We start from the raw sequence: 27,499 nt of genomic DNA, 5'->3' as shown, positions 1-27,499 counted from the left end.
AGAAAGTTCTCCTTCTCCTTGGTAGAAATCCAATACGATCCGAATATAATACTATGGCAAGACTTGGGAAATATTCCTCTTGCTTCTCCAGTAGCCTGTCTGTCTCTCTGTTCACCTCCACCCTGGACTGACAGAGTCAAACTCTCCAGGTGGCCCCCAAACATTGTGATTGCCCATCACTCCATCAGCCAGGTGAGCTGTGGGCGGGGCCTCTCAATCACTGCCTGTTGCCATAGCAACACATGTATCTCACTGGCTTCTTGTGGCATATATATAGTCCAGCAGATAATTAACTAAATCTCATAGAGTAGCGGATTGGTAGAAAATAATAAAGTACATCAAAATGGAGCCTAGTAAACAAAAAATACACAGAAACAATGTGACTCTGGGCACAGAGGTTACAGCAGTGTCCATGATGTCATGGACTCCCTTTTGGACTCCCTTTTGGTGTTTTAACTAAGCATTATGTAATACTTTAGCTATTGAAAAATAGCAGATCTACAAGCTTGTAGGTCTGCTATTTTTGAAAAATCATGAAAATGCGACACAAATCTTTGAATATATTCTTTCAGAATACATTTCTTTTTTTTTACGTCAGACCTAAATGGGTTAATAAACCTTGGACCTCCCCTATCCACAAGGAGGAGCAGTGCACCAAAGCATTATGGGAATTGTAGTAAAGGAAGAAAGTGAGCCCAGTGTCCATGCATGGCATCATGGACATTGCTAAAATCTAAAATATCTAAAACCACATATTACACACATAAAGACCCCCAGGAAAGTGTTCTACAATATGATACGATATTGCACTGAAATTTGTTTTGCGCCCATGACGTCACCGTTCAAGATACAGACAAGACATAGACACAATAGATTGCAAGACCAAACGATAGACATTATACCACAGGTCGTTTCGAGGAAGCAATCTGATTGGTTGAAACGGCCTTCTAGCCATGGATTAAACCAGCACCATTCACCACCTAATCAAAACAAAGAATTCAGCTGCTCCGTTTTCCCAGAGCGCTAGCAAACTCGGTGGCTAGGCTAGCTAGTTTCTTGGGACACTTGTGGTCGTAGTGACTACATCTGTCATTAAAAAAAAAAATGTTTCAGCGATCTTCTTAGTTTTAAGGGTAACTGTTGTATAATTGCAATATTACACTCGAGGGTGTGGTTTAGCGTGATTATTGCCACTTCAGTGATGCTTGCGGAACTCGACTTCGTCTCATTCCTTACCGCATCACTGTCGTGGCAATAATCACGTTAACCCACACCCTCTCGTGCAATATTGCTTAATTACATTACAGAACACCATGGCGTGCTACAGTACATCGCCTCAGTTTGAACAAAGGGACAAGATCTGACTGCTAGCACCAAACGATCTAAGTCTGCGTAAGGAGTAGATATGCTGCTGTATCCTCTTACAAATATAGTCAATATGAGAGGACCATGATAAGGTGGCGTCTATCAGCACCCCCAGATATCTGTAAGGTGAAACTTGTTCAATATCTATACCATGGATTGCCACCGACGTTTAAATCTTCTAAACGTCATTAACATATATATTTTTTAGCAAAAAGGGTGAAGTAAGTGTCCCTTTAAGATTTGAATTGGTCAATGGCCAACATATACTGGCTAACGGAAACCCAGATCACGATATTGGTATTATTATCGATATACTGCTGAGCAGCCCTACTCGTGATAATAATTTGAATAGCTCTAGAATCTTTTTGACTTTCCATCTAGTCAATATTTAACAACTAACATTTGGTTAATTTCCCCCATTCGTCTACGGACAGATTGTTACTTGGTTTCGTGCCGTGTCTTGTACAGAAAATAGTAGATTTACAAGCTCACAGCAAGTCACAGTGCGATACAGTTGGGTGCCACCGATATTGTCCCTTATCATTTGACCCATTTAGGCCTGACTAAATCCTTCTAAATCATCCAGTTTTCTGAAATAAATATTTTCATGTTTTTTCAAAAATAGCAGACCTACAAGCTCGTAGCGCGCCACTCGGTGGCGCGCTATGAGCTTGTAGATCTGCTATTTTTCAATAGCTAAATTATAACATAATGTTTAAAACACCAAAAGGGGTTCCCGCCCCAAAATGGGTTAACTGTCCTTTTGCGCAGATCACGCAAACCTCAGCAAAAAGAAAAAGGACAATATCGATGGCCTCCAACTGTACATTGTGCACATTGTGATACCGCCAAGTATTAAATTCCCCTTAATAAAAAAGCATGACAAACGGTTGCTTCCTTCCTTTCTGAACTAAGCTCATAATGCCCGCTGTGCGGTGGCGAGTGTGAGTAGTGTGTAAAAACCTCAGGTTGCCAACTCGGTTCATATGGAGCAAAGCCAGGTGTTTTGTTCTAGCCTTTAGCTTCAAACGCTCCCGATTCAACTGTTGATCACTTAATCGCAACGCTTTATCCAGATCACTCAACAGTTGAGTCAAGTCCGCTGAACGCTGTGGTGAAGCAACAAGCCCTCTGTCTGTCCCCCCCCCCCCCAATACCAGAGAGACCAGAGTTGGCTCTCTCTTCTCTCTGTGCAAAGAGACGTTGTCTCTCTGTGTGTGTGTGTGTGTGTGTGTGTGAGAACCTTCTGAGAGAGAGAGAGAGAGAGAGAGGGGTTCTCTCTGTGTGAACCTTGTTCTGTGAAACAGAGAGACCAGAGGTGACCCGCCCCTCTCTCTGTGTGTGTGTGTGTGTGTGTGTGTGTGTGTGTGTGTGTGTGTGTGTGTGTGTGTGTGTGTGTGTGTGTGTGTGTGTGTGTGTGAACCTTCTGAGAGAGAGAGAGAGGGGTTCTCTCTGTGTGAACCTTGTTCTGTGAAACAGAGAGACCAGAGGTGACCGCCCCTCTCTCTGTGTGTGTGTGTGTGTGTGTGTGTGTGTGTGTGTGTGTGTGTGTGTGTGTGTGTGTGTGTGTGTGTGTGTGTGTGTGAACCTTCTGAGAGAGAGAGAGAGGGGTTCTCTCTGTGTGAACCTTGTTCTGTGAAACAGAGAGACCAGAGGTGACCCGCCCCTCTCTCTGTGCAAACCTTGTTTTGTGAGACAGAGACAGAGAGAGGCGGAAGGAGGAGTGCGTGGGGGCGGCGCGATGATGATGATTAGATCGTCGTGGGTTTGATTTGATAGTGGGGGGGGGGGGTATTTTCAGTGACAATCAGCTGCCATGCTGTGGTGAGAAGCTTTGAATAAAAGCGTCCTTACCATCGTAATCTCCCCTACCATCCTCATCCTCCTTACCATCGATTTCATAGGCATACACTTCCCCGTACATCATCCAGTACGGTTGGAAGACCACGTCTTTGGCCAGTGTCCAGCTGGGCTCCTCGTTTGGGTACAGAATGGCTTTCCTTGGCACACCATAGCTCAGCAGGACTATGGCCATTATTACTACAATATAAAACATGTTGGCCACCTGGAACACATGTTAGATGTTAATGCCAGTACTGTATGGAAATGTGTTAGTGTAAAGTGTATGAAGTGTTAGTGTAAAGCGTTTTATCTTGAGAAGAACATTTTGTTTTCAATATAGTTCACATACCTCGTATAGGACTTCAACTGTTGGTAAACACCAATATGGCTGAGCTAGGGACCCATAATCAGGACTGAATTCTTAAGATTTGTTTGGAAAACCTCAGAAAAAACCGTGCGTTGTAACCAATACACGGATTGGTTACAACCAGCCATACAACCAGCCATACAAAGTGTATGGCTGATTTTGGAAATATTAGACTCAGATATTGTATTATTATTGTTTTGCTAGTATTTTTTTGTTGTTCTTTTATTTGATTCGTTACCTTATTATCAATATTAAAGGAGCTTTATTAGATTTTCTTTATTGCCAGTAATGACCCTGGATCCTAGACTTAAATCATTAGAATGTAATGGAATTAAACTTCACCAAATGGAAATGACAAATGGAGCCTAAAACAGAATCCACAAGTCAATGTTCTGTTCATCAACAATTCAACGGGTGGCACTGAACATGGATGTGTGCATTCTGTCATTGGTGCAACTAAAGCGTATGATGATGACTGTCTGTACAAAACCCACAACACGAAGGGGATTAGAAACCTGAGAATTAGTGGTCAGTGACCGATAGTGGTTGGACTGGTGGTTGGTAGTTGTTAACGAGTTAGGAAAACACAATTCTTACAGTACCTGGTCACAGAATGTGCACGAACAATGCTGTCTGAGTGCAAACGTGCAGATTGAGATGATCAACCATTTTGTGAACGCACAAACAGCGAGCGACAACTCGACAGTAAAAGTAATTTTGTCGGATAAAGCTCAGAACATTCAATAGCGTTTTGAAGAACTACGCTGAAAGTAGGGCTGGGCAATTAACCACAAATATATCGAAACTGATATTTAGAACAGAAAACAGACGTAATCTTGCAGGATAATAATCTTGTAGGATAATCGAATATATATATATTTTTTTTTTACTCCTTCCTTAACCCATTAAAACTTGAGGCAGATTCTAAAAATGTCTTCTAAATCAGTAGTTCTCAAAGTCCAAAATGATATGTATTTGGCTACAGACCCCCATCTGAAAATGTTTTGTGCCAGGGACCCCCAGAAGAGAACATTTGTGACCAGGTCTAGCAAAATGGTCCTCATCTCGCCTATAATGAAAAGGCAGACTTTTTTTCCCCCATATTAACACAGCTTGAATGTTGAAGAAGGTTTTCATTCCAACAGATTATTGATTTGGGCAAATTAAATGTATACATTTATAAGTCAAAGTAGGCTAGCCAGCTCTAGGTGTTGAAATGTTGTGAACATTCAAAGGGGATTTTCTCAGCTTTGGGTAAAACGGCACAATCATTTTAAAATGGTCATATCTCTTTCAAATATTTTCCAATTTCATTGAATGATACATGATATGAAAGCTTACATTCTGTACTTTAATAATCTGTAAAAAACTGAAAAATTACTCTGGTCGAGATGAGGGCCTATTTGCCAGACCCGGTCACATTTGTGTTTTCAAAATTATTCAAAATGTTTCAATTCAAAACACTTTAAAAAAAATCAATAATAAACAGATGTGCAAGCTCACAGTGCGGCGCTGTGCTCGTTTATCTGCTATTTTTGAGAATCACGGTTATAAATCCTAAGAGTTTTCTGAAAAACTCATGTTGCTACATATACAGCTAAAATCTAAAATGCTTTTCCAGTTTGAATGGGTTAAAAAGAAGAACGAATAGATCTTTTATAATCAAGCAACCACTTTAAGCTTGTATTATCCTTTGTCTTACAATGCAGTACAACATAATTGTGATATTGGGTTGAAGTCATATCGCCCAGCAGCCCTATAAGAAAGGCAATTCTACACATGTATTGCACATGGGCTTATGTTAAGGCCAACTCACCATTTTGGCAATCATCATAACGTATGGTCCTGCTTGCTGGTTGACGGCCAGGATATCGAGGAGACGCACGTACCAGAAGATGATGTTAAGACAATACACTGTCCTCCCTCCGACAAAAGTGTCCTCTCCACCCAACCTCAGGCCAAAGCCCAGGAAGAACGACACAATGGCCAGAAAGTCAGAAATGTTGAAATAGTCACTGAACCACACTTTGATCTTCTGACTTATCTTTCCCGCTTCTGACATGAACATCTGGAAACAAAAGGGAAAAATCAGTATCAAGACTCTGTTGATTGGTTTTCTGTTTAATCTGTTAATCCCAATCCTGTTAATTCCTAGAGCTATTCCGGAAGAGCTATCCGAAAGAAATGTGGAGCTTGATCCAGTGTGAGGACTCCGTTCTTTTTCAGATGTTGGGTTGAACCCACCTCTCTGATCTTCTCCACGGCAGAGGTGAAGATGTAGAGGATAACCACCCACTCCTGAGCAGAAGGCCAGTCCGGGGGCATCTTCACCAGAATCACATAGGAGTAGAACATCAAGAAACCCAGGTAGAAGAGCTGCTCGGAGGAAACACAACACAACCAGAAGGATAAGAACAAGAACTACTCAAGATTATCCCATTTAGGCCTGACGTCGAAATAAAAAAAAACGTTTGCTCTGAAAGAATATATATTCAAAGATTTGTACCGCCTTTTTACGATTTTTCAAAAATAGCAGACCTACAAGCTCGTAGCGCGCCACTCGGTGGCGCGCTATGAGCTTGTAGATCTGCTATTTTTCAATAGCTAAAGTATAACATAATGCTTAGTTAAAACACCAAAACGGGTTCCCGTCCAGAATGGGTTATACAATTGGGGCGGTTGTATTTGGACTCCCTCTATCGAGATATTTTAGATTGTGTGTCTGGTTTGAAATAATGTCAAGATTGAATTTCTCCCCTGAGCAAGCAGGCAGGCACCATTATATCGGCGGTTAAAATGTCAGCACTCGCGCATGAGACCTGGGTTTGAATCCAGGGTAGAACAGGAAAGTTACAGAAAAATGTACTTTAGTAAAAACAAAAAGAAAGAAAAAAAAATCCATCTTCATTGATCATGAAAACAAAAAACGCGATTTCCGTGCACGGACGGACCCAGCCAGACAGCCAGGGACCCAGCCAGGGACACACAGTGGCTGTACCACTCAAAAACATTCATGCAAAAACAAAATGTTGCCTATTATTTGGGGGCCAACTTGCAATATCCTCACGGCCCACCAGTGGGCCCCAGCTCGCAGGTTGGGGAATGACTGAGCTAAACACAAGCCAGACCACTGGTCTACAACCTGGGGGTCAACACGTAATTTTGGGGGGTTCCCAGATGATGATGACACATAGTTACTGGTACATGCATACACTTTCCTTAATGATTATATCTGGTTTCAGCATTTATGTATTTTGGCCATCCACTTGCTGTAATGTGGGTTCAGTCTTTAACAGGGGGAAAGAGACTGTTGTTGTGATGATATGAAACAAAACTGAGCCAGAGTAGGGGCCTCCCTCTCTGAGATATTTATAGAAGAGGTCAACAGAGCCTGGTCTCCAAAGGGACGGAATCCCATCAAGGCACTGTGAGGCCAGGACCACATTGCCTGCCTGTTCCGTTGGACCTCTGTGAGTGTGTGACTGTGTGTACACTACAGTATGTGTGTATGTGCGTGCGTGCGTGCGTGCGTGCGTGCGTGCGTGCGTGCGTGCGTGCGTGCGATGCAGTTGAGTGATGCAGTTGAGTGAACAGAGCTGTGTGGGAGAGACATTTTTCTCTGTGTTCTTCCAAGCAAGATTCACATTTCTTTCGTTTGTCATTGGAGAGAGGAGGGAACAATCCTCTGGCTCACTCTGTCTGTTGTTGTTTTTTGAGGGGCGCTAGCCCCTCCTATATTCAGCTATTAGTGTAGATTTTTGTCTTGCACAAACATTAAATTCCCATTGACAATGAATGGAGAATTGATGTCATATGTGAACGAGCAAATTGGCTATTTCTGTCCTACATTGACAATGAAGGGGGCACGGTGGTGCCCCCTAGGTGGCACAGTCGGTAGAGCTGTCCCTCACAGCTAGAAGGTGCTGGGTACGATTCCCGCTGGGGACGTGTTCCTTCCTCCGCGTCATCAGTGCCCATACCCGAGGCAGGGTTGGCGAAAGGGTCTTTCTGTGTGGAGTTTGCATGTTCTCCCCGTGTCTCCTAGGGTAGGTACCCTCACAAAAACATGCAGTAATCCTGGTCTCTAAACTACCTCCCCCTGGCCAGCCTGATGGAGGGGAAAGAAACTGGTCGGAATAACGTGTACCTTCCACGCGCTACGTCCGGCTGGGGAAACTCTCCCCTGTCAGGTGAAAAGAAGCAACTTGGACTCCTCATGCATAGAAGGAAGCATGAGGTCAGTCCGCTGAAAGTCATATTTATACTTATTTTATATTATATTTACCCTTTATGTTACTAGTGATACTATGTCTCTGTACTTTGTTTCCTCTCTCTCTGTGCATGCACACAAACTTGAAGTCCAGTCTCTTGGCGACGTAAGGTCAAACTATGAGGGAAAATCGCTGAAGCTTGACATGCTCTGAGATGTTGGGAGAAACAGAAGGGAGGCGTGGACGCTATCTGGATATGTGGTAAGTCATTGACTGAGCGCTGCGTGGAGGACTGGCTCATCGGCGGTGAGATCGGGGCCGAGGCAGGCATAGCGTGTGGAGATAAGCCCTGAGCGGGCCTTCATTTTGTGGATGAGTGCTTTTCACTGATGTTATCGATACAGCCACAGCACTGAACAGTGCAGCAAAAACAACCCTGTCTGCCCGTTACTTCTAAACTCCCTGGGAACCGGCCTCAGGCCTGCATACAGGTGTGTGAAAAAGAGAGACTAAAGGCTCTATATCCCGGTTGCACTGAAAGTCGTAAATCCACTGGCATAATATACACTGTGTGTGTGTGTGTGTGTGTGTGTGTGTGTGTGAATATATATATATATATATATAGATATATATAATGTATAGCATAGAATCTCATGAAAATGTCGAGGACTGACTCGTTGCTATTACAATCCACCGCCTTGTACATTATACCGTACGTAATATCCTGTGTCGTCTAGTCCAACAATAGACACCTCTCACGTAAGCAATTAGGTACTGTGTATATGTTAGTCATCTAATGTAGGAAGATACTAGGGATGGATGATTGATTAGTCATCATATCAGTATCTGCAAAATAGTTCTTAAAAATGCAATATCGGTAACGAAACCAATATCAATATAAATTCCAAAGTCAGGCGAGGATCGATTTGCGTACCGTGTTGGACCAGAACTTGACGATGGGGGCGTGGTAGAAGGCGTAGATCTTGCGTGTCAACGGCAGCTTCCTGGAGCGAACTTGGGTTTCCGTCTCACTCTTGAGCTCGCCGTGTTCCTGCACCCTGGTCTCTTTGAACACATCCTGCAACAAAACAACACAACATGAGGAATGCATGCAGAGAGAGGGAGCGAGACGGGGAGAGATAGAGATAGAGAGAGGGAAACTAATGTCACTTTTACAACTACCAAGGACTGAGTGAACCGTGCCGTGTCATCTAACATATTTCACAGGTTCAGGGTTTGTTTCCATAATATGGAAACAATAAAAGGCATAAAGGCATATTATGCCTTTATACAGTTGAAGGCCATCGATATTGTCCTTTTCTTTTTGCTGAGTTTTGCGTGATCTGCGCAAAAGGACAGTTAACCCATTTTGGGCGGGAACCCCTTTTGGTGTTTAACATTATGTTATAATTTAGCTATTGAAAAATAGCAGATCTACAAGCTCATAGCGCGCCACCGAGTGGCGCGCTACGAGCTTGTAGGTCTGCTATTTTTGAAAGATCGTGAACATATTTATTTCAGAAAACTGGAGGATTTAGAAGGATTTTTTTACATGTTGAGGTCAGGCCTAAATGGGTCAAATGATAAGGGACAATATCGGTGGCACCCAACTGTACGACTTCATTTCACATAATGTTATCAGAATCTAATTTGGGCCCTGCTCAGGAGGTGGTACTATATCCCTGAGTTCTCAAAACTCAGAATGCTCTAAAACAGCCAATAGATCAAGAAAAGGTAAGAGAGATTGACAGAGGGGGAGAGACAGAGAGAGGGTCTGCTGGGGTCTAGGGTATCTGGAACCTCCTGGGGACCCCCAGGAGAGTGTTCTGGATCTTCTGGATGTCATTGGCATGTGTTTTTTGCAAGGGGGGGTGAAGTGTCCCTTTAAGTTGCTGTTGTGTTTCCGTTTGTTCATTTCTTTTCAATTTTCATTGTTACTGTATTGCTTGTTGTTCATTATTGTTGGGATTTGTTTTGTTGTATGTATGCTTTGGCAATGTAGAACATATTTTATCATGCCAATAAAGCGTTTTTGAAATTGAAAGATAGAGAGAGGGAGAGAGAGAGATGGGAGGGGAGAGAGAAACAGAAGCAGAGAAATAACAAAGCAAGTCTGTGTGAATGACAAGAGAGCGAAAGAACAGGAAAAAGAGAGAACAAGAAAATGAAAAGAACATACAAAAAAAGAGAAATTGAGGTTGCTGCAGCACAGACTGGGAGTTTCAATCCTCTCCTGTGCTCCACAAACATGCACTACATGCTCGAGGGCACCTGTCTGAAGGGTTGTTGAACAGCCTCCACACGTGCTAGGTTGGTACGTGGTTCCCAAACAATGGGCAATCTTTATGTGGCCCTTTTTAAATGTCTAAAAAATATATTATTTCAAAAGAAGAAGAAAATAAAAAAATAAAAGAAACACTTTTCTTTTTGAAAGGAATTATAAAAAAAAGGAAATTATCCATAAATGTAAAAAAATAAATGATGAAATGCTCAAACTAGCCAATGAATCTACAAGCTTGTAGATCAGCAATGTTTCACTATTATTTAAATAGGGATAAAGTTGGGTTACGAAGAGAAACCAAACCGTGTGCCACTGTGCCAGGCTCCTCCCCGACAGGTGAATTCCATGTGAATCAGAGGAAGCATGTGGTTTCAATCAGAGACATAAACAGGTAGACGCCTCCTTCGGCTCTGGGGCATGTCTCTCTCTTGCAGGCAACATGGCAGCAAGTTTTCCTGAGGTTCCTTGCGAAGCATAGCGGAAGCTTGAGCGGAAGCTTGCCAAGCTTCTGCGTGCGTCACAGAAGCGGACGTTCGGTCGGCCAATCAGAGGTTTGTTTTGTCATGCACTCTGATGCCAATAAAGCTTCTTTGGATTGAATAGAGGGTATGCGTGTGCATAAAGTGAGTGGCAAATCGAGTGGCAAAGTGACAGGCAAAGTGAGTTTAACATTGTTTAATGTGTCGTTTAATGCAATTAGATATGACTTTTCTGTTTGGATGCATGGGCTGTCAAGGCCAGAAAGTCGTTTTTAGCCACTCAGTAGGGCATTCCTGCATAACTTCCTGGTTTGATGATGATGTCACGCGCATACCCTCTATTGATAAGTCCCGGAAAAGACGCTCTGTGATTGGCCAGTAGTCACTTGAGTGGCAGCGACGCAGTGTGCCTCACTTCCACTTGACCTGCGCCTTCGTTGGAGACACACGGCTCCAACGAACTGCAGCGGCCAATGAGGCATCTATTTTTGAGGGGCGCTAGCCCCTCCCATGTCCAGCTTTGAGGTGTTTTACTGTAAACACAAAATTGTCTTAACCCACTTTGGAAAATGGGTTAACACAAACATTGATTGCCACTGACAATGAATGGCCAGCTTTGATGTAAACACAAACATTGAGAACGAAGGTGCGGAGTGCCATAGGATAGGACCGAACAGTCCCAACACCAACCAGCAGGGGCAGCACATGTGGGGGAATTCGGGAAATTGGCATAGCGACTACATTGGAAAAAAGTGGGGAAACTGCCACCAAAATAAATAAAATGTAAATAAATATAAAGCGTAGCCAGACCATTTGTATGTCGTCCGGTACATTGTGGAAGTTGTGTTCACTGTCCTCCATGGTCATCTGGTGGTCATCCTGGTTCTGAGGGATGTGAGCCATCTCTGCTTTGGTCTTATACTCCAACAGGAGGATAGCAGGAGGCACCAAGATGCTGAGGATCACCTACACACACACACACACAAACGTGCACACACACACACGCACATGCGATAATATAACATTAAAATAAAAATAATAATCATAACGTTAAGAAAATTAAAAGTTGGTTCCATTGATCCAAGCCGGAAACACAATCGATTATTCAAACAAACATGCTCTGAAAATGCACGTGGCCCACCCATCCGACCACTGGCCCACACACATCTGGCTTCCGCGTGGTCCAGTGGGTGGGCCACAAACTCTTTCGAGATTTTCAAATGGGGCCCGGAAACAAAACAAAAAAGGTTCAATGGGAACCAGTGCTCTCTACAAGCTTCTATACTTTGATGCCACGCAGACTGCACCTTGTACCAGGAGTTCTTGCGCATGTTGAGGCGTCCCATCCACATGTCGGAGAGCAGCAGCTGGGTGCAGGTGTGAGCCACGAAAGGCCGGAGGTGTGACGACACGGCCAGCTTCAGACACGTGCTGTTGCTCCAGTTCTTCAGCTCGTAGGTGAGGAGCTTCATGGCCATGGTCTCGTCCTGTCGGAACGACTGCTCCAGCAGGTCCACCGCGAGCGTCCCAAACTCACTGCGGTGGGGGAGAAGAACACAAAACAGACCTTAGTACGAATGACCAAGAACTGCTACTTTTCAGGAAAGAGGGGGTTAACCCATTTAGGCCCGACGTCAACATTTAAAAAAAAAAAAAGAAATCTGAAAAACCTCATATTTCTACATCAGTGGTTCTCAATATTTCATGTCAAGGACACTAAAAATTATGTGTATATATGTAAAATGGAAATGTGTAATAAAAAGTTAATATCTCAATTAAAAGGAGAGAGAGAGAGTGAGTGAGAGTGAGAGAGAGAAGGCAGGAAGGAAGCCATTCAAATCCCATTTCAAAGAATAAAACACCTCCCCTGTCTGAGTTATTCTGACAGGAGTGGAAAAGGCAGCGACACATCGTATAGGGAAGGCCTATACCGTGAAAGGGAACGGGAGCTGCCGCACCTGTCAAGCACTGCGTGTCAGAGCGCTTCTGGCCATGGCCATTGACAATGCATTGGGTGCTTGAAGTTATAGATTTTGAAAACTGCCAATTATTTCAAATAATAATCTCAAGCGTGCATGTCCACAGTAAGGTGGATTTTTTTGATCTGTGAATTGAATTTCTCTGTGAAAGTATGAAGAAATAGGGAGGGTCCAAAGTTTTATCACTTGAATATCTAAAAAAAACTACTAAACATTTCAAAGTAAAAAGTTGTTTTAAAATTGTGAATGGAGTCTCCAGGTGAAAGTATGAAGAAGTTTCGACGTGTCAAAATCCTCCATTGACTTCCATTATCATTTTAAAAGTAATATATCTCGGAAAATACTAAACATTTCAAGTACCCAAGAGATTCCGCACGATTCCACAGTAAGCCAAACATGTCAAAGTTTGAATGGAGTTTCTAAGTGATAGCGTGTAGGATGAGTTGGGTGCCAAAGTTTTCTCTTGACAATATTATTCTTGTGGCGCAGCTGAAGCGGAGACCCCACGATAATAGTTATGAGATATGGAGATGCAGGGTTTCTGCCTGACAGCAACTTTATAGAACTTGAATACCCATTTATTTCACCACAGAGACTTTAGAATGCGTGCGTTAGTCTAAGAGCTCACACTGAGGGCAGTATTATGCGTGTCTTAAGTACCAGGTCTTATTACTTAACTTAAGACCTGGAGGCGTGATCAATGCCATTTGGCTATTCTGAGTGGCCAAACAGCATTGACCACGCCTCCAGGTCTTAAGTTAAGTCATAAGACCTGGTACTTAAGACACGCATAATACTGCCCTGTCAGTGTTCAAAGACATTCAAGGTGAGTGAAAGACCTGGACGCTACAGGAAGTCGTCTCCGGTTACCAAGCTATACACCGATACTCATCATCGTACAAAATCATTTGTACATGCTTCATGTTTCATTCAATACTGTGTCCCTGTGTTCCGTTTGTATGTGAATATCGTGTTACTCTTGAGAGCGTTATGAAGCAACTGTGTGCCATGTTCACCGTCATATCAAGCAGCAGGTATATTACCCAAAAAAATAATACCCCTGTGGTTAAGTGCAAGGACACTTGAGTTTGGGTTGATGGAATTCCATCATTGGAAAAAATATATATTCCAATTGCACAGTGAAACAGGTCTAAAAGTTACTCTTTTAGCACAAACAAACACAAAGCAAATTCTGATATACAGTAACATTACAAAATGTGACACAGCATTTATTATTAATATTTATTACATGGCTTGGTTGAATGCTTGATTCTGATTGGTCAATCGCTTAATTCAGCAGTGAATTATGTGTCAATAATGACCGTTGCCTAATCAAACCCTCTGAGCACCAGCTGCGCGGCTGCGCCCCGCTTGATTTACTGCCGTTTCCAACATGACAGCCATGTAAACACACACACACTAGTGACACACAATGTCATTTACAGCTAAACATTGCTCTTAAAAATGTTTTTGAAAACATCGCCTCGGTGGTTAAACTCCCTGTCGGTGAATTATCTCCCGATAATGACCACCTAGCCAGATATTATCCCTTTACGTATTAATTGATGTATTTTATTTGTTTTAAATCAAAATGTCAACTTCCTGTTGGTTTCACTTTTTGATGTGAAGATCCGACACCGTCCATCACCGTCCATCACAGTCTGGTTCTTGATTTTGCAATTTAAATTGCAAAATCAACATGAAGTTGACATTAAAAATAATTAAAACACCACCGCGCCAGACACAATTGTACAATGAAGTACAATACAGGGTTAGACAAATCCATTTAGTCGGGGAAAGAAATCTGTTCAAATCTGGACAATTAGTTCATATACAAGAAATATATTGATTATTCGATTAACCCTATACAAGTAAGCTGTAAGCAAGATTAAGTACATTTTCGGTAAATAGCCGAGCCCTACTTTGAGTACTCCTTCAGCTCCTCAGAGGTGTCGTCTACGACGTCGCTCTTCTTGGCCTCGTAGCACATGGATCGGCACAGCTTGGAGGCCACCAGGGCCTTGGCCATGTTCTCCTCTCCATGCTGCCAGAAGAACAGCGACATCTTCTGCCTCTTCATCAGCACGGCCCACACCAGCAGCTCGTTGAACGGGTAGGGGAACCGCCGCGTCTCCGGGTCGTCGATGTCCACGATCTCCTCCTTGCTCCTCTTCTTGTTCTGCTCTACGTGAGACTCCAGCTGAGAGGCGAGGGAGGGAGGGGGTTTGAAAGGGGTATGGGTGGAATTTGCATTTAACCTCTTAACCCACTTTGACCTGAGATCAGATTCTAAAAAATGTCTTCTACGTACATCCTGACAGTTTTCTGAAAAAGCTATGTTTCTATGTCAGTCGTTCTTCGATTTTTCAAAAATAGCAGACCTACAAGCTCGTAGCGCGCCACGCGGTGGCGCGCTATGAGCTTGTAGATCTGCTATTTTTCAATAGCTAAAGCAAAACATAATGCTAACACCAAAAGGGGTTCCCGCCCAAAATGGGTTAAAACCCCATATGGTTGACCGGAGTCCCTCAGGGCTCTATACTAGTGCAGGTTCTGTTTTCTGACATGTTCAGTGAAAGCTTTCCCCACAATACAATACAATACAATACAATGCTGGGGTTTAAGTGGCTAAGTAAAAGTACTAGTAATACAACAGTGCAAAACAAATGTGCTTTTTTAGGTTTTCGGTCAGGTGACAACCTGACCTAACATCTACAGTACTTGTGAAATGTAGACGACATGTTCGCCACCTAGTCGACTCTAATAGAAGAGTTGCGATATTTAGGGGGCAGAAAACAACTTCCGGTTGTCCCCATTCGTTGTCCCCATTCAATAGAAGTCTATGTAGAAGAGCCAAGATGAAATGAAGATAATGCCAGCAATGCCTTTTCACATGATTTTATGTACCTCTGACGAGAGTGGACAACGTACGCGCTTCGGCCTGGTTGGCCTTCCTCAGCGTTGTGACAAGACAACAGGAAGTGTGGTATTTATGTATCAGATACAATCGAATGTAATTGAACACAGGTGTCAACCGTTATCATCTTACACAGTATCAACAAGAAGACTCTATTTATGGTACCAAGACAGGATACAAATCATGTGAGCACAAATAAATAAGTAAATAGTAAAATATGAATACATCACAATGAGCTATCATACTGAAGAATACCAAACGACCTCAGTAAAACGTATGCCTAAACCTAACCCTATACCTAAACTTAACCCCAGTAAAACTATGCCTAACCCTAAACTTATTTATAACCATATTCTCAGTAAAACAAAATAGAGAATATAAGAACCGTCGGACCGAGCGGCCGGCGTGAGGTTGGCGGAAAAATCGAGGGGCGAGATGGTTTAGGGGCGACCGTACCGGATACCATACTGAATATGGGGCCGGCCCCTAAAGGGCCTGGAAAGTTAATAGACCAAACAGACAATGATAAACTCACACCTTGAGTCTTTACATATTAAACCCTTTAGAAATGTATAAAGACAATAGATAAATAGAAAACATTAAATATAGATAAAGTAGAAGAGCCGCCATTGGACTGGCCCCATGAAGTGAACGGAGTTTGCGTAACTCTGGCTCTGGTCGACTCCAGGCAGGGTTACCAAGTCCGCTTATTTCCAGCAAAGCTTATTTCTGTCACGACAGTTGCCTACACTGGCAACCATAATATTACTCTGCTGGCAACCACCTCGTGATTGACTGTCTGTCTGAGACAGTGAAGACTTGCAGTAACACTCACGGCTTGACGGGGAAGACACGTTTGCAATGTTAGAACGTCACTCAATATAACTTCACACTTCACAAACGCGGCTGCATACACGTTACTAAAATAATAATCATACTAATATGGGGGGGGGGGGGGGTGAGAACACAACAGAGACACGCAAACGGCCGCAAAGCACGAGGTTGTGGCACACAAACATACACGTTACCTAGCCTACAATAATCATACTAAAATGCGGGGAGAACACAACGGAGACAGCACTTCTTTCACCTGTGATTAATTCTTGTTTAGGTTAACCCATTTAGACCTGAGTTCGATTCTACAAATGTCTTATAAAACGTGACAGTTTTTTCTGAAAAACCTATGTTTCTATGTCAGTGGTGCTCAAACTATTTCATTTCAAGGACCCCCAATATCACATGTAATTGGCTGCCGACCTCCATCTGTAAATATGTTGTTCCAGGGACTGTCCAGAAGCAAAGATTGGGAGTTAAAATGTTCACTCTGTAATAATACATATTCAAAGATTTTCACGGTTTTTCAAAAATAGCAGACCTACAAGTTCATATGAGCTTGTAGATCTGCTATTTTTCAATAGCTAAATAACAATGCTTTGGGGTTCCCGCCCCAAAACGGGTTAAGTTAAAGTCCCACATTCAAATTTAAAAACATAGCAAGCCTACTGCCCAGCTGGTTGCAGAATAATGAGATTACCTTGGGTTTGTAAGGCTGTGCGGTCTTGATGAAGTGATTGTGTCGCGTCTTCTCTTTCTTATCGGCCTGGATGCTGAAAGACTCGTGACTTTTCCTCAGATGAGAGCCTGGACTCGTATGGCGACCTGATCTCTAGAAACGACACACACACAACAGTGTTAATTCAATTAGGGTGCCAGTTATACCTAAATAGGGTCTGTCTGGTTACACTTAGAGATGGGTATTGTTAGGATTTTGACAAACAATTTAGACACTATGGCTATATTGTTAAGACGTGTTACTTCCATCTGGGACCGCAGTAAGACAAGACGTCTATCATCTAGTCAGTGTGTGTGTGTGGGGTCACCTCTCACAACAAACTCACCCTGTTGCTGCCATGGAGATTGTTGTAAATGATGCGGAAGCGTTTCCTGGTGTAGTTACACCTGTATGTCCCGCCCATCAGATACTCGATGACCAGGCCCACGTCAATCAAGGTGATCTTGTAGTTTGGAGGAAGGTTACCCTACAGAACGTTACAGGAAAACAATCAAAGAAACAACGACTGTGTTTAACACCAGGGCTATTATTATAGCTACAGTACTGTGAACTCATTCCCTGCCAAGGATGTCATTTAGGCATTTCATCTGGCTGCAGTGAATGAGTTAACTAAACCAGTGGTTCCCAAAGTGGGGTCCGGGGGCCCCCATGGGTCCTTGAGGGAGTTCCAGGGGGTCTCCAGCTAAATGATAGTTTAATTAACATTGATGAGAGTTAAATTAACATTGATTTTACAATCATCGGGTCCCAGAGATAGAAATGCCATTAAATGGGGGGGGGGGGTCCTTAGACTAATGCATGTCAAGCTGAGGGTCCTTGAAATTAAAACGGGTTGAGAATCACTGCTAGAGCTGTGAAAATCTTCTCACAGGGGGTCCTTGGCATAACTTTTCAAATGGGGGGTCCGTGGGCTAATTAGTGTCAATTTGGGGGTCCTTGACATGAAAATGTTTGGGAACCACTGAACTAAAACTAAATAATTCAAACTAGTCTAGAACTGAAATTGATTTTAGTCCAAAAAAAGATTTTTACGTTAAAATCCGTCTTTCTTTAACACTTATACCGCCATTGGCCGAGATCTACGTCAATTAAAATATTTAATGCTACGCTTAACGCCATTGCCGTAGATCAATGGCAATTGCGCTTCGATCGATCGCTTTCGATCGATCAAGCCATAATGCTACTTACGTTAGCATCGGGTAGGTAGCTGTTGTCACAACATTTGGGTCGCCCATCTTAGATTATCGGCACCATAATAATCCATTCTATCTGTTTCTTTCAATCGCCTGTATCTCCTATTCCTTGTCCCAGATGGCATTTTTGGTCAAAACAACGTTTCTTTGATGGCACAGAGCCAACGATGTGGAGCCCTCCGGTGCCCCGGGGCGACTGTGGCTCAGGAGGTAGAGCAGGTTGTCCAATGATCCATGGGTCGGCGGTTCGAATCCCGGCTCCTCCCGTCTACATGTCGAAGTGTCCTTGAGCAAGACACTGAACCCCAAATTGCTCCCGATTTGCTGGCTGGTACCTTGCATGGCTTCCGCCGCAATCGGTGTATGAATGTGTGTGTGAATGGGTGAATGTATGCACAATCTATGTAAAGCGCCTTGGATAAAGGCGCTATATAAATGCACCATTTACCCGGTATAGATCCATCTTGTAAACAACAGTTGAACGGGGACGTGTTTCATTTACTAGTTTATGTTCACTTCCGGAAGTCTGGAAATGTGGGGGAAAAATGCTGGCGTGAATTATATTCTAATTTGTCATTAATGTAATTTAATCCAGCAATTAAAAAATAATATTTATGTATTTATTTATTTGTGGCTTTTACTCACATGTTAGACAGCCTACATAAGGATCCGACGTGGACACGTCATTTTTCTGCTCCAAATGAGCCAAAATCCAGTGTTTGGAAGGTTTTTATTCCCTCTTCTTACATGCGGACAAAAAAAACGCCTCCTATGGCAGGGGTTCTCAACCCGTGGGTCGCGACCCCTCGGGGGGTCGCCAAATTATTTTAGGGGGTCCCCAAATTATTGTCCTATGGTACCTATGGGCCACACTTGCGGGAGGTTGCCCTCAAGGAAGCTTAGAGAAGGAAAGGAAATGGTCACGTGACTGGGCTGCACCATGACACTTTCATGGACGCCAAAACTCACACCAGAAGTTCAATGAATGCATGGCAGTGAATGCAGCCGGCTGGACGAGCTCATAACAAATATTACTTCCGAACAATTGAGACCTTTGTCATATAATTGGTTCAGGAACATAAACGAAGACATATTACAGGTTTTTTTCTAATTACTTGCTTTTCGATGTGCACAGAGTGCACAGTATATCATTTTATCTGAGGATCTAGACAGCAGCAGGTATGGTTTCTGGCTCGGAGGTATTGCGAAATTTGGCTGCCAGACAGTCTCGAGATACTTGGTACGTCCAGAAAGGTACTTTGTGCTCTTTAGATACCATACCTCTATAAAAATTACACAGTGTACTGTACACATCGAAAAGCAACACAGCAGACTAATAATGTGTTCAATAAATACGCCTTCTGTTGTTTTCCAGAAGCGATTACTTTCAGTTCAGTTCAGTTCAGTGTCATGGCGCAGCCCAGTCACGTGACCATGTCCTTTCCTTCTCAAAGCTTCCTTGGGGGTTGCCCTGGGATCTCTTCTTCTACTGTGGTATTTCGCACATTTGACTGGCACTGGGCCTCACGACCAGCGCCTAGTGTAATGGGAGGGATTGTGTTAAGAGCCGATAGGTTACCTGTTTGACATCCCTGACCAGATGAAGTAGAGTTGGATTGTTGGGAGCTTGTTTCTGTAACAGAAGACAAACAGGAGGAGCGATGATAATCTGATCGTCATGTATTTTAGTGTTCTGAACTTAATACAAAGCATTTTCAAAGCATGTTAACTTCAACCCATTCAGGGCGGGAACCCACTTTTGGTGTTTTAAGCAGTATGTTACACTTTAGCCGTCGAAAAATAGCAGATCTACCAGCTCATATCGTGGCACCGAGTGCCGCGCTACGAGCTTGTAGATCTGCTATTTTTGAGAAATCGTGAAAATGAGGCACAAATCTTTGAATATATTCTTTCAGAGCGAACGTTTTTTAACTCAAATCTTTGCTTCTCGGGGGGGATTTTTGGGGTCCTTGACATGAAATATTGAGCACCGCTGATATAGAAACATGAGGTATTTCAGAAAAAAATTCGATGTCGGTTCTAAATGGGTTAATGATTTGAAAATCAATTCCGACTGGGATCAATGGATGTTGTACATCTATGTGTTAGGCCTCACTCACACCTATACATCTAGCATACAACAATGTTGCATGGTAGATGTAAACAAGTTGTAGGTGTCATGGCCGCCCCAATGCATTTCCAATGGAAGTCACATGGTTTGACACAAAATTTTTGTTTGATGCTGTTGTACGGCTTTCGGCTGTGTTTCGACTGCCCCCCTCCCCCTCATACAACACGTTTGTCTCTTCAAACCACGTGACTCCCATTGGAAATGAATTGCGAGCTTGCAACAGTCAACAAGTCTCATGCATCAGCTATACAACATTCTGTTGTGACAGTGTGAGTGAAGCCTTAGGGTGTGTGTGTACAGTCAGTGTGTTACCGTGTTGTAGAGTTCCTCCAGGCGGTTGATGGTCAGAAAACGGTGCATGCTCACACCGTTCTCTATCAGCAGCTTGACAAAATCCACCCTGTCCATCACCAGAGCATCTAGCATGGCCTGTTCCAGAGAGCCCACCTGAGAGAGAGCGAGAGCGCGCACACACACACACACACACACACACACACACACACACACACACACACACACACACACACACACACACACACACACACACACACACACACACACACACACACACACACACACACACACACACACACACACACACACACACACACACACACACACACACACACACACACACACACACACCTGTCAACACATCTGTCTCTCCCATTTTAAGCATGGCACTTTAATGGAGTTTTAAAGGAAATAAGTTTAAATGGGCCGGTCCACAGTTTTGTGTCGACATTACTGGACTACATTTGTAATTATACCCAGCGGAAAGCTTAAAGGACAACTTTAGTTTTTTTCAACCAAGGTTCATGTTTTAGGTTGTTATTAGAGAAAGTAAAAGGTGAGTGTATTTTTTTTTTTATTTGCTCCTAGTTTTTGTTTTAGGGATTTTTGCGGTTTTTGACAGGGGGGCGGGGGCATTCGAGCATGGGGCTAAATATTTGTTTCTTTACAAAATGTTACAGCAATTCTTTTTTTTATTATTTACTATAGTCCTACTAGACCCCAAGAAATTACATCTGGCCACAAAAGATCACGGGATCTACTGAATGTGTCAAACTGACATATTGAGCCTATGACACACAGTGTGGCTTTCCCCCAGTAGGCTACCTTCATATTCAGTAGATCCTGTGATCTTTTGTGGCCAGATGCAATTTCTTGGGGTCTAGTAGGACTGTAGTAAATAATAAAAAAAAGACATCGCTATAAAATGTTGTAAAGAAATACACATTTAGCCCCATGCTCGAATGCCCCCGCCCCCCTGTCAAAAACAACTAAAATCCCTAAAACAAAAGAAAGCAGCAAATGAAAAAAAAACATGAACCTTGGTTGAAAAAAACTAAAGTTGTCCTTTAACTTCTGCTACGGGTGGGGGGGGGGGGGGGGGGGGGGGGGGGGGGGGGGGGTTGTGTGAGCTTGTACTGATCCAGTTTACAAGTCTACAAGTATTGGGGATGTCAATATAGGTGGGAATTGAAAGAAATAACAAATTAATTTACAATCTACAAGCTCCAAACACGTTGTGGCGCGACGCCAATGTTCTACAGTCTTATAGATAAATAGGGCTCAATTGGGTAAAGGGAAGAATAATGGGTACATGAAAATAATACGGGAAAAAACACATCCATAAACAGAACACGAGTCTTTTTCTTGGCGTCAATGCGAACCTCAGGGATTCCAACTTTTACATCAGCACAGGCCATCAGGAGCTCCTTATAAAAAAAGATTAATCTAATGGGGGTTTATGTTACGTAAATGTTAAGTGATGGCAGCCTGCCAGAGTCGAGTCCCTCGGTGCCCTGGCTCATTCTGAGTACAGAGGCTGGCTGGGTAGCAGAGATTCCTGCACATCAGTGGCGTGCACAGACATTTAGAGGGGCAGGTGCTCAAGTTAAAAAAGGGCACCTTGTGCAGCGCGTGGAACCGGCCGGTTGCCTTAATCCATTTTGGGCGGGAACCCCTTTTGGTGTTAGCATTATGTTATGCTTTAGCTATTGAAAAATAGCAGATCTACAAGCTCATAGCGCGCCACCGAGTGGCGCGCTATGAACTTGTAGGTCTGCTATTTTTGAAAAATCAAAAAAAAAGTAGGAAAAAAAAGTTTTTTTTTCTCTTTTTTTTCAAAAGGGCACATTGCCAAAAGGGCAGGGGGTGCTCTAGCACCCCCTAGTGTCTATCTGTGCACGCCACTGCTGCACATGGGGCTTTTTGGACCCTTTTGAAAAGGTTTTGCGTGAATGTCAAAGCAAAACAAAACAAAACATCACTATGAAGCATCTGGCACACTCAAACAAGCATTGTAGCAAATGCAGGGCAGTGCTGGTCCTGAACATTTCCATGTTCATCCCAAATGTATATGTGGAGCCCATCTGAGAATATTATATGGCAGACTACTTTCCCCCCACAATAGAAAACTTGTGCTACAAAATGTCTCAATTATTCGCAATTTCCCAGAAATATTCCCAAGATCCAAAAACAGCAGAGCTACAAGCTCATCGCTATAGGCACCCACTCGAACCCCCTTTATTTAAGACCCCTGGGGGTCCTCGGACCCCACTTTGAGAAGCCCTGACATAGAGGACGTACCAGGAGCTGCTGGCCGTACACAAACACATGGTTCTTGGCAATGTCGACACGGTCCCACGCCAAGGTCAGCACCAGCTGATCGAAGGCAGACGCATTTGTGCCTGAAGAAAGAAGGGGGGGGGGGGGGGGGGGGATTGAATGAATATGCATACACAACACGTGCACAAATCAAGTGCATATAGTTTACGATTCTGTCCCTATGGGGACGTAACTCGGACGCTGCTGAGTCGTCTGAAGGTGACTTCGCAACGCTCGGCACAGCGAAGGTGTGGCTCGTGGCTCAAGACAGCTTCAGACACTCCATCAGTGAAAACGAGGGCACCTTTTTCAGTCCGACTGGTTTTGTGACATATAATATACACACCATGTGAAAACATACACGTGCGACAGTAATTGCCACTTGTTACATTGTGTATTTCCTTTTTTTTATTACATTTGTTCATGTATTTCTCTCCAATTTAGTTTGTATGCTAAATTCCCCTCAAACAATAAGCTAACTTGTGTGCAGAAGGAACATGCTAACCCTCTCAGTTCAGCTCCCTGCTGAAAAGTGGGGCTGTAAACAAATATTCCATATATATTTGAATGTTGTATTAAAAAAAGTTTTATTTTGAGTAAGATTAATTGTCTATCACAGAAAAGTACATTGACTTTTCCTTCAAATCCATAGTTCAATCTAAACTAACTTTGTTTTACACAGTTTCACATTTTAATCAACTAAACATACTTGATAATGAGAACATACTAATTAATCTTTAGCCAACTTAAAACACTACACAACAACAACTTCTTTAACCAACTAAATGTACTACATACAACTATAACCAACTAAAAAAAACATGCTACATACAACTATAACCAACTAAACGTACTACAACCAACTATAACCAACTACTACATCCTTAACCCATTTTGGGGCGGGAACCCCTTTTGGTGTTAGTATGTTATGCTTTAGCTATTGAAAAATAGCAGATCTACAAGCTCATAGCGCGCCACCAAGTGGCGCGCTACGAGCTTGTAGGTCTGCTATTTTTTTTAAATCGAAGAACGACTGACATAGAAACATAACTTTTTCAGAAAACTGTCAGGATGTCACCAGGCCGAAGGCATGGGGAGAGAGTATGTTTTGCACTCCGTCCGTGTGTGTGAGTGTGTGTGTGTGTGTGTGTGTGTGTGTCCGTCCGTCCGTCCTTCCGTCCGTCCGTTACCAGCTAATCTCCGGCACCGTTAACCCGGTCGATGCCAAACTTTGCACACACACTCCCTGGATGCCAACGATGAACCTCTGCCCCACATTTTCCAGAACGGCCTGTTATAGCGCCACCATGAGGCAGCTTTTCACATTTTGTACCTAAAACTGCACCGATCTGCGTGAAACGTTGCATGCACACTCCCTAGAGGCCAAGGACAAACCGTTGACCTGCATTTTCCGCATCTGCCTTTTATAGCGCCACCAGGAGGCCGACTTTTGTAAAACACATTTTTTGATATTACTCCTCCAGATTCTGTCCAAAAATCTCACAAATCGTTACACACTATCTCTATGGTCATGTGCTCAAGTTGGATCTGTCCGATATTTCATATTCCATCCTAATTGGCTATAATTGGCTTTCACAGTTTGCAAGATTGCCCCGTTTTGAACAAAAGCCTCAAATCATGAACGCAGCATGCAATTTACGTGAAATCTTTCACACATTTTCTTACTAGGCTGAGGAATATATCCCACCCTTTTCACATTGGCCTGTTATAGCGCCACCAACAGGTTGATCTTTGCAAAACACATTTTTGGAACAAAATGCCTCAAAAACATGTTTATATTAATCCTAAACATTTTGCCAAACATCTCACAGTCCTATCCTCCTGGTGGAGACCTGTGCCCAGAAGGGCACTTTTTCTAGTTAGAATCTGATCTCAGGTCAAAATGGGTTAACCAACTGTGATAAATTGATTATGTATGAGTGGGCCGTTCAGTAGCCTTTGAACAACGGGAGAGGTTTGGTTCCCACCGGGGTGAGTTACTGTTTCACCCTGAAGAATGCGGCTCTGCCGGCCAAATATTTGCCTGTGCGGGCCTTCTTCAGGGTGTTTTGTTCTGTCACAATCCTCAATGAGTCTTTTGAGTATCAGAAACCCGTTTCTCCACAACTCTAATCAGTTTGAAAAGGGCACCGCGCGCACACACACACACACACACACACACACACACACACACACACACACACACACACACACACACACACACACACACACACACACACACACACACACACACACACACACACACACACACACACACACACACACACACACACACACACACACACACACACACACACACACCCACCCACCCCTTCCCTTTGTCTCCAATTAAGAGTAATGGGAACAAATGTTATTTGGGTTCTTGGTTTACCTGGGATCCTAGTTTCTTGGGGCTACTGTTCTCTCTGCATTCTATGGATTCTATGTGATTACTGTACCTTGCATATTAAAACTCTGGCTTAAGAGCATCTGTTAAATTCCTAAATTATAAATTGCAACTGTTAAACCTCAATTTCACCCTCTAGGAATCAATAATGGTTTATCAAGAAGGAAGGGAATCAAAATAGTGGCCCGCTCTTCGTTCCTGTCGGAAGACATTTCCACCATCACTGACCCCTTTTGGTGTTAGTATTATGTTATGCTTTAGCTATTGAAAAATAGCAGATCTACAAGTTCATAGCGCGCCACCGAGTGGCGCGCTACGAGCTTGTAGATCTGCTATTTTTGAAAAATCTAAGAACAACTGACATAGAAACATAGCTTTTTCAGAAAACTGTCAGGATGTAGAAGACATTTTTAGAATCTGATCTCAGGTCAGAATGGGTTAACCATCACTGACGAATGTTTCCGTGGCCCTCTTCAGGGTCAGAATTATAAAAATGAAAAAATGGTGAGGTGCAAACAAAATAATAAAATAAAAACACCATCACCAGAGTAAAAGAGCACATCTATTTTCCTTCTTTGTTGGAAATGAAAGAAAGAAAAAAAAAAAACAGCACAGATATGGAACATGGCAGACACGAGGCTAATGATGACTAACTGTAGGACAGTGGTTCCCAACCTGTGGGAAGGGGCCCACTGTTGGGGCTGTGAGGATATTGTAAATGGGCCTCCACGTGATTAGCAACACACTAAAAACTTGTATTGATAACATACCGAAAAGGTGTTCTAAGCTGGAACACAATCGATTGATTCATCATTAACATTTTGTGCCCAAAACGTCTGTGGACGTCCTGGGTATTACCGCACGTGCATAGCCCAAGACGTCTGTGGACGTCTTTGGAAAAAAAATATATATATATATATTTGTATTTATTTTTTATTAAAAAAAAAAAAATTAAGACGTGGTGCCAAAGTTTGTGTTTTCGCCATTGAGAATGCATTTGGCGTTTAAATTAAATAACTCAGAAACTATAAAACATTTCAAAGTAAAAAGTTCCAGCATGTGTCTCCACAGTGACTGAATTATAAAAAATGTGAATGGATTTTCTAGGTGAAAGTGATTTTGGGCAGTTTTGCGTGGGCTCTCAATGTGTTAAAAAGCTCTGAAAATGCACGAGGCCCACCCAAATTTTGACCACTTAACACGGCAGCCGCGTCGCGGTCTGAGGGTGGTCCATGAACGCGTTTTGGGATTTCCAAGTGGGCCCTGATCCAGAAAAAGGTTGGGAACCACTGAGTGAATACCTAGCAACCTTGCTCTCCCCACAGGAGTGTGTCTCCCAGTGTCAGACAAACTGCAGAGAAAGAGGCAACAGCACGGAGGCATGCAGGGGAGAAGAGCAATGACGCCGTTGAAAGAACGCTGGTTGGCAACACGATCTCTTCGCACGCACGCGCGCGCACGCACGCACGCACGCACACACACGCACACACACAGACAAAAGCAGAAAGGAATGAGAGTGAAAGAGAGAGTGTGTCTGTCTGTGTGTGTGTGTGTGCGTCTGTCTGAGTGGGCGGGCGGGCAGTTTTTCAAAACATATCTATATCAATATGAAAACATGACAAGGTCAAAGCCAAAGTCAAGATGTTAATCTATAAAGACCAGCAGCGATGTGCTGCCAGGGGACACTCCCAGGATGAAGAGGAGGCTAAATGACCATTATTACCACTCCTCGTGTTCACAACAAGGCGCTTCGTTCCTAGTATTCTGTGCCATTTGTGGCAAAATACAAACATAATATACAAAATATATCTAATCAAATTCAAACATAAAATCTTATTATTATATAGTATAGTTCTAATGCTTCTCACCAAATGTTATTAATTGTGTTATGTAATTTTACTGCTTAAAACCCATTTTGGGCGGGAACGCCTTTTGGTGTTTTAAGCATTCTGTTCTACTTTAGCTATTTTTGAAAAATTGAAGAACGACTGACATAGAAACTTTGAAAATAATATTTTATTTATTTCAACGTCAGGCATAAATGGGTTAAAATCTTGAATTGTGTAAAATGTCCACACATCCACACTTTGACTGGAGGTGAGTGACGTCGCCGGTGAAAGACAACAGTCATAAAGATGGAC

At 43.0% G+C, this 27,499-nt stretch overlaps 1 protein-coding gene across 3 annotated transcripts in view; it reads right to left on the bottom strand.

Moving 5' to 3' along the window:
• trpm7 (transient receptor potential cation channel, subfamily M, member 7) overlaps nt 1-27,499 on the bottom strand; it is a 102,086-nt gene that overhangs the window by 35,639 nt on the left and 38,948 nt on the right. For all 3 annotated transcript variants that reach the window (XM_079496649.1, XM_079496650.1, XM_079496651.1), the window contains exons 11-22: nt 22,934-23,034; nt 20,651-20,785; nt 19,787-19,840; nt 17,340-17,480; nt 16,976-17,107; nt 14,447-14,724; nt 11,853-12,081; nt 11,356-11,511; nt 8,720-8,863; nt 5,819-5,950; nt 5,391-5,642; nt 3,256-3,430 (exon numbers count right to left, since the gene is read on the bottom strand). In XM_079496649.1, coding sequence (XP_079352775.1) covers nt 3,256-3,430; nt 5,391-5,642; nt 5,819-5,950; nt 8,720-8,863; nt 11,356-11,511; nt 11,853-12,081; nt 14,447-14,724; nt 16,976-17,107; nt 17,340-17,480; nt 19,787-19,840; nt 20,651-20,785; nt 22,934-23,034 — 1,929 coding nt within the window. The remainder of the gene's footprint in view (nt 1-3,255; nt 3,431-5,390; nt 5,643-5,818; nt 5,951-8,719; nt 8,864-11,355; nt 11,512-11,852; nt 12,082-14,446; nt 14,725-16,975; nt 17,108-17,339; nt 17,481-19,786; nt 19,841-20,650; nt 20,786-22,933; nt 23,035-27,499) is intronic.

Source organism: Electrona antarctica (genome assembly GCF_951216825.1).
Source record: "Electrona antarctica genome assembly, chromosome: 3".
Taxonomy (NCBI): domain Eukaryota; kingdom Metazoa; phylum Chordata; class Actinopteri; order Myctophiformes; family Myctophidae; genus Electrona; species Electrona antarctica.
Note: the sequence above shows the minus strand (reverse complement) of the source record. Positions and strands in the feature narration are given on the sequence as shown.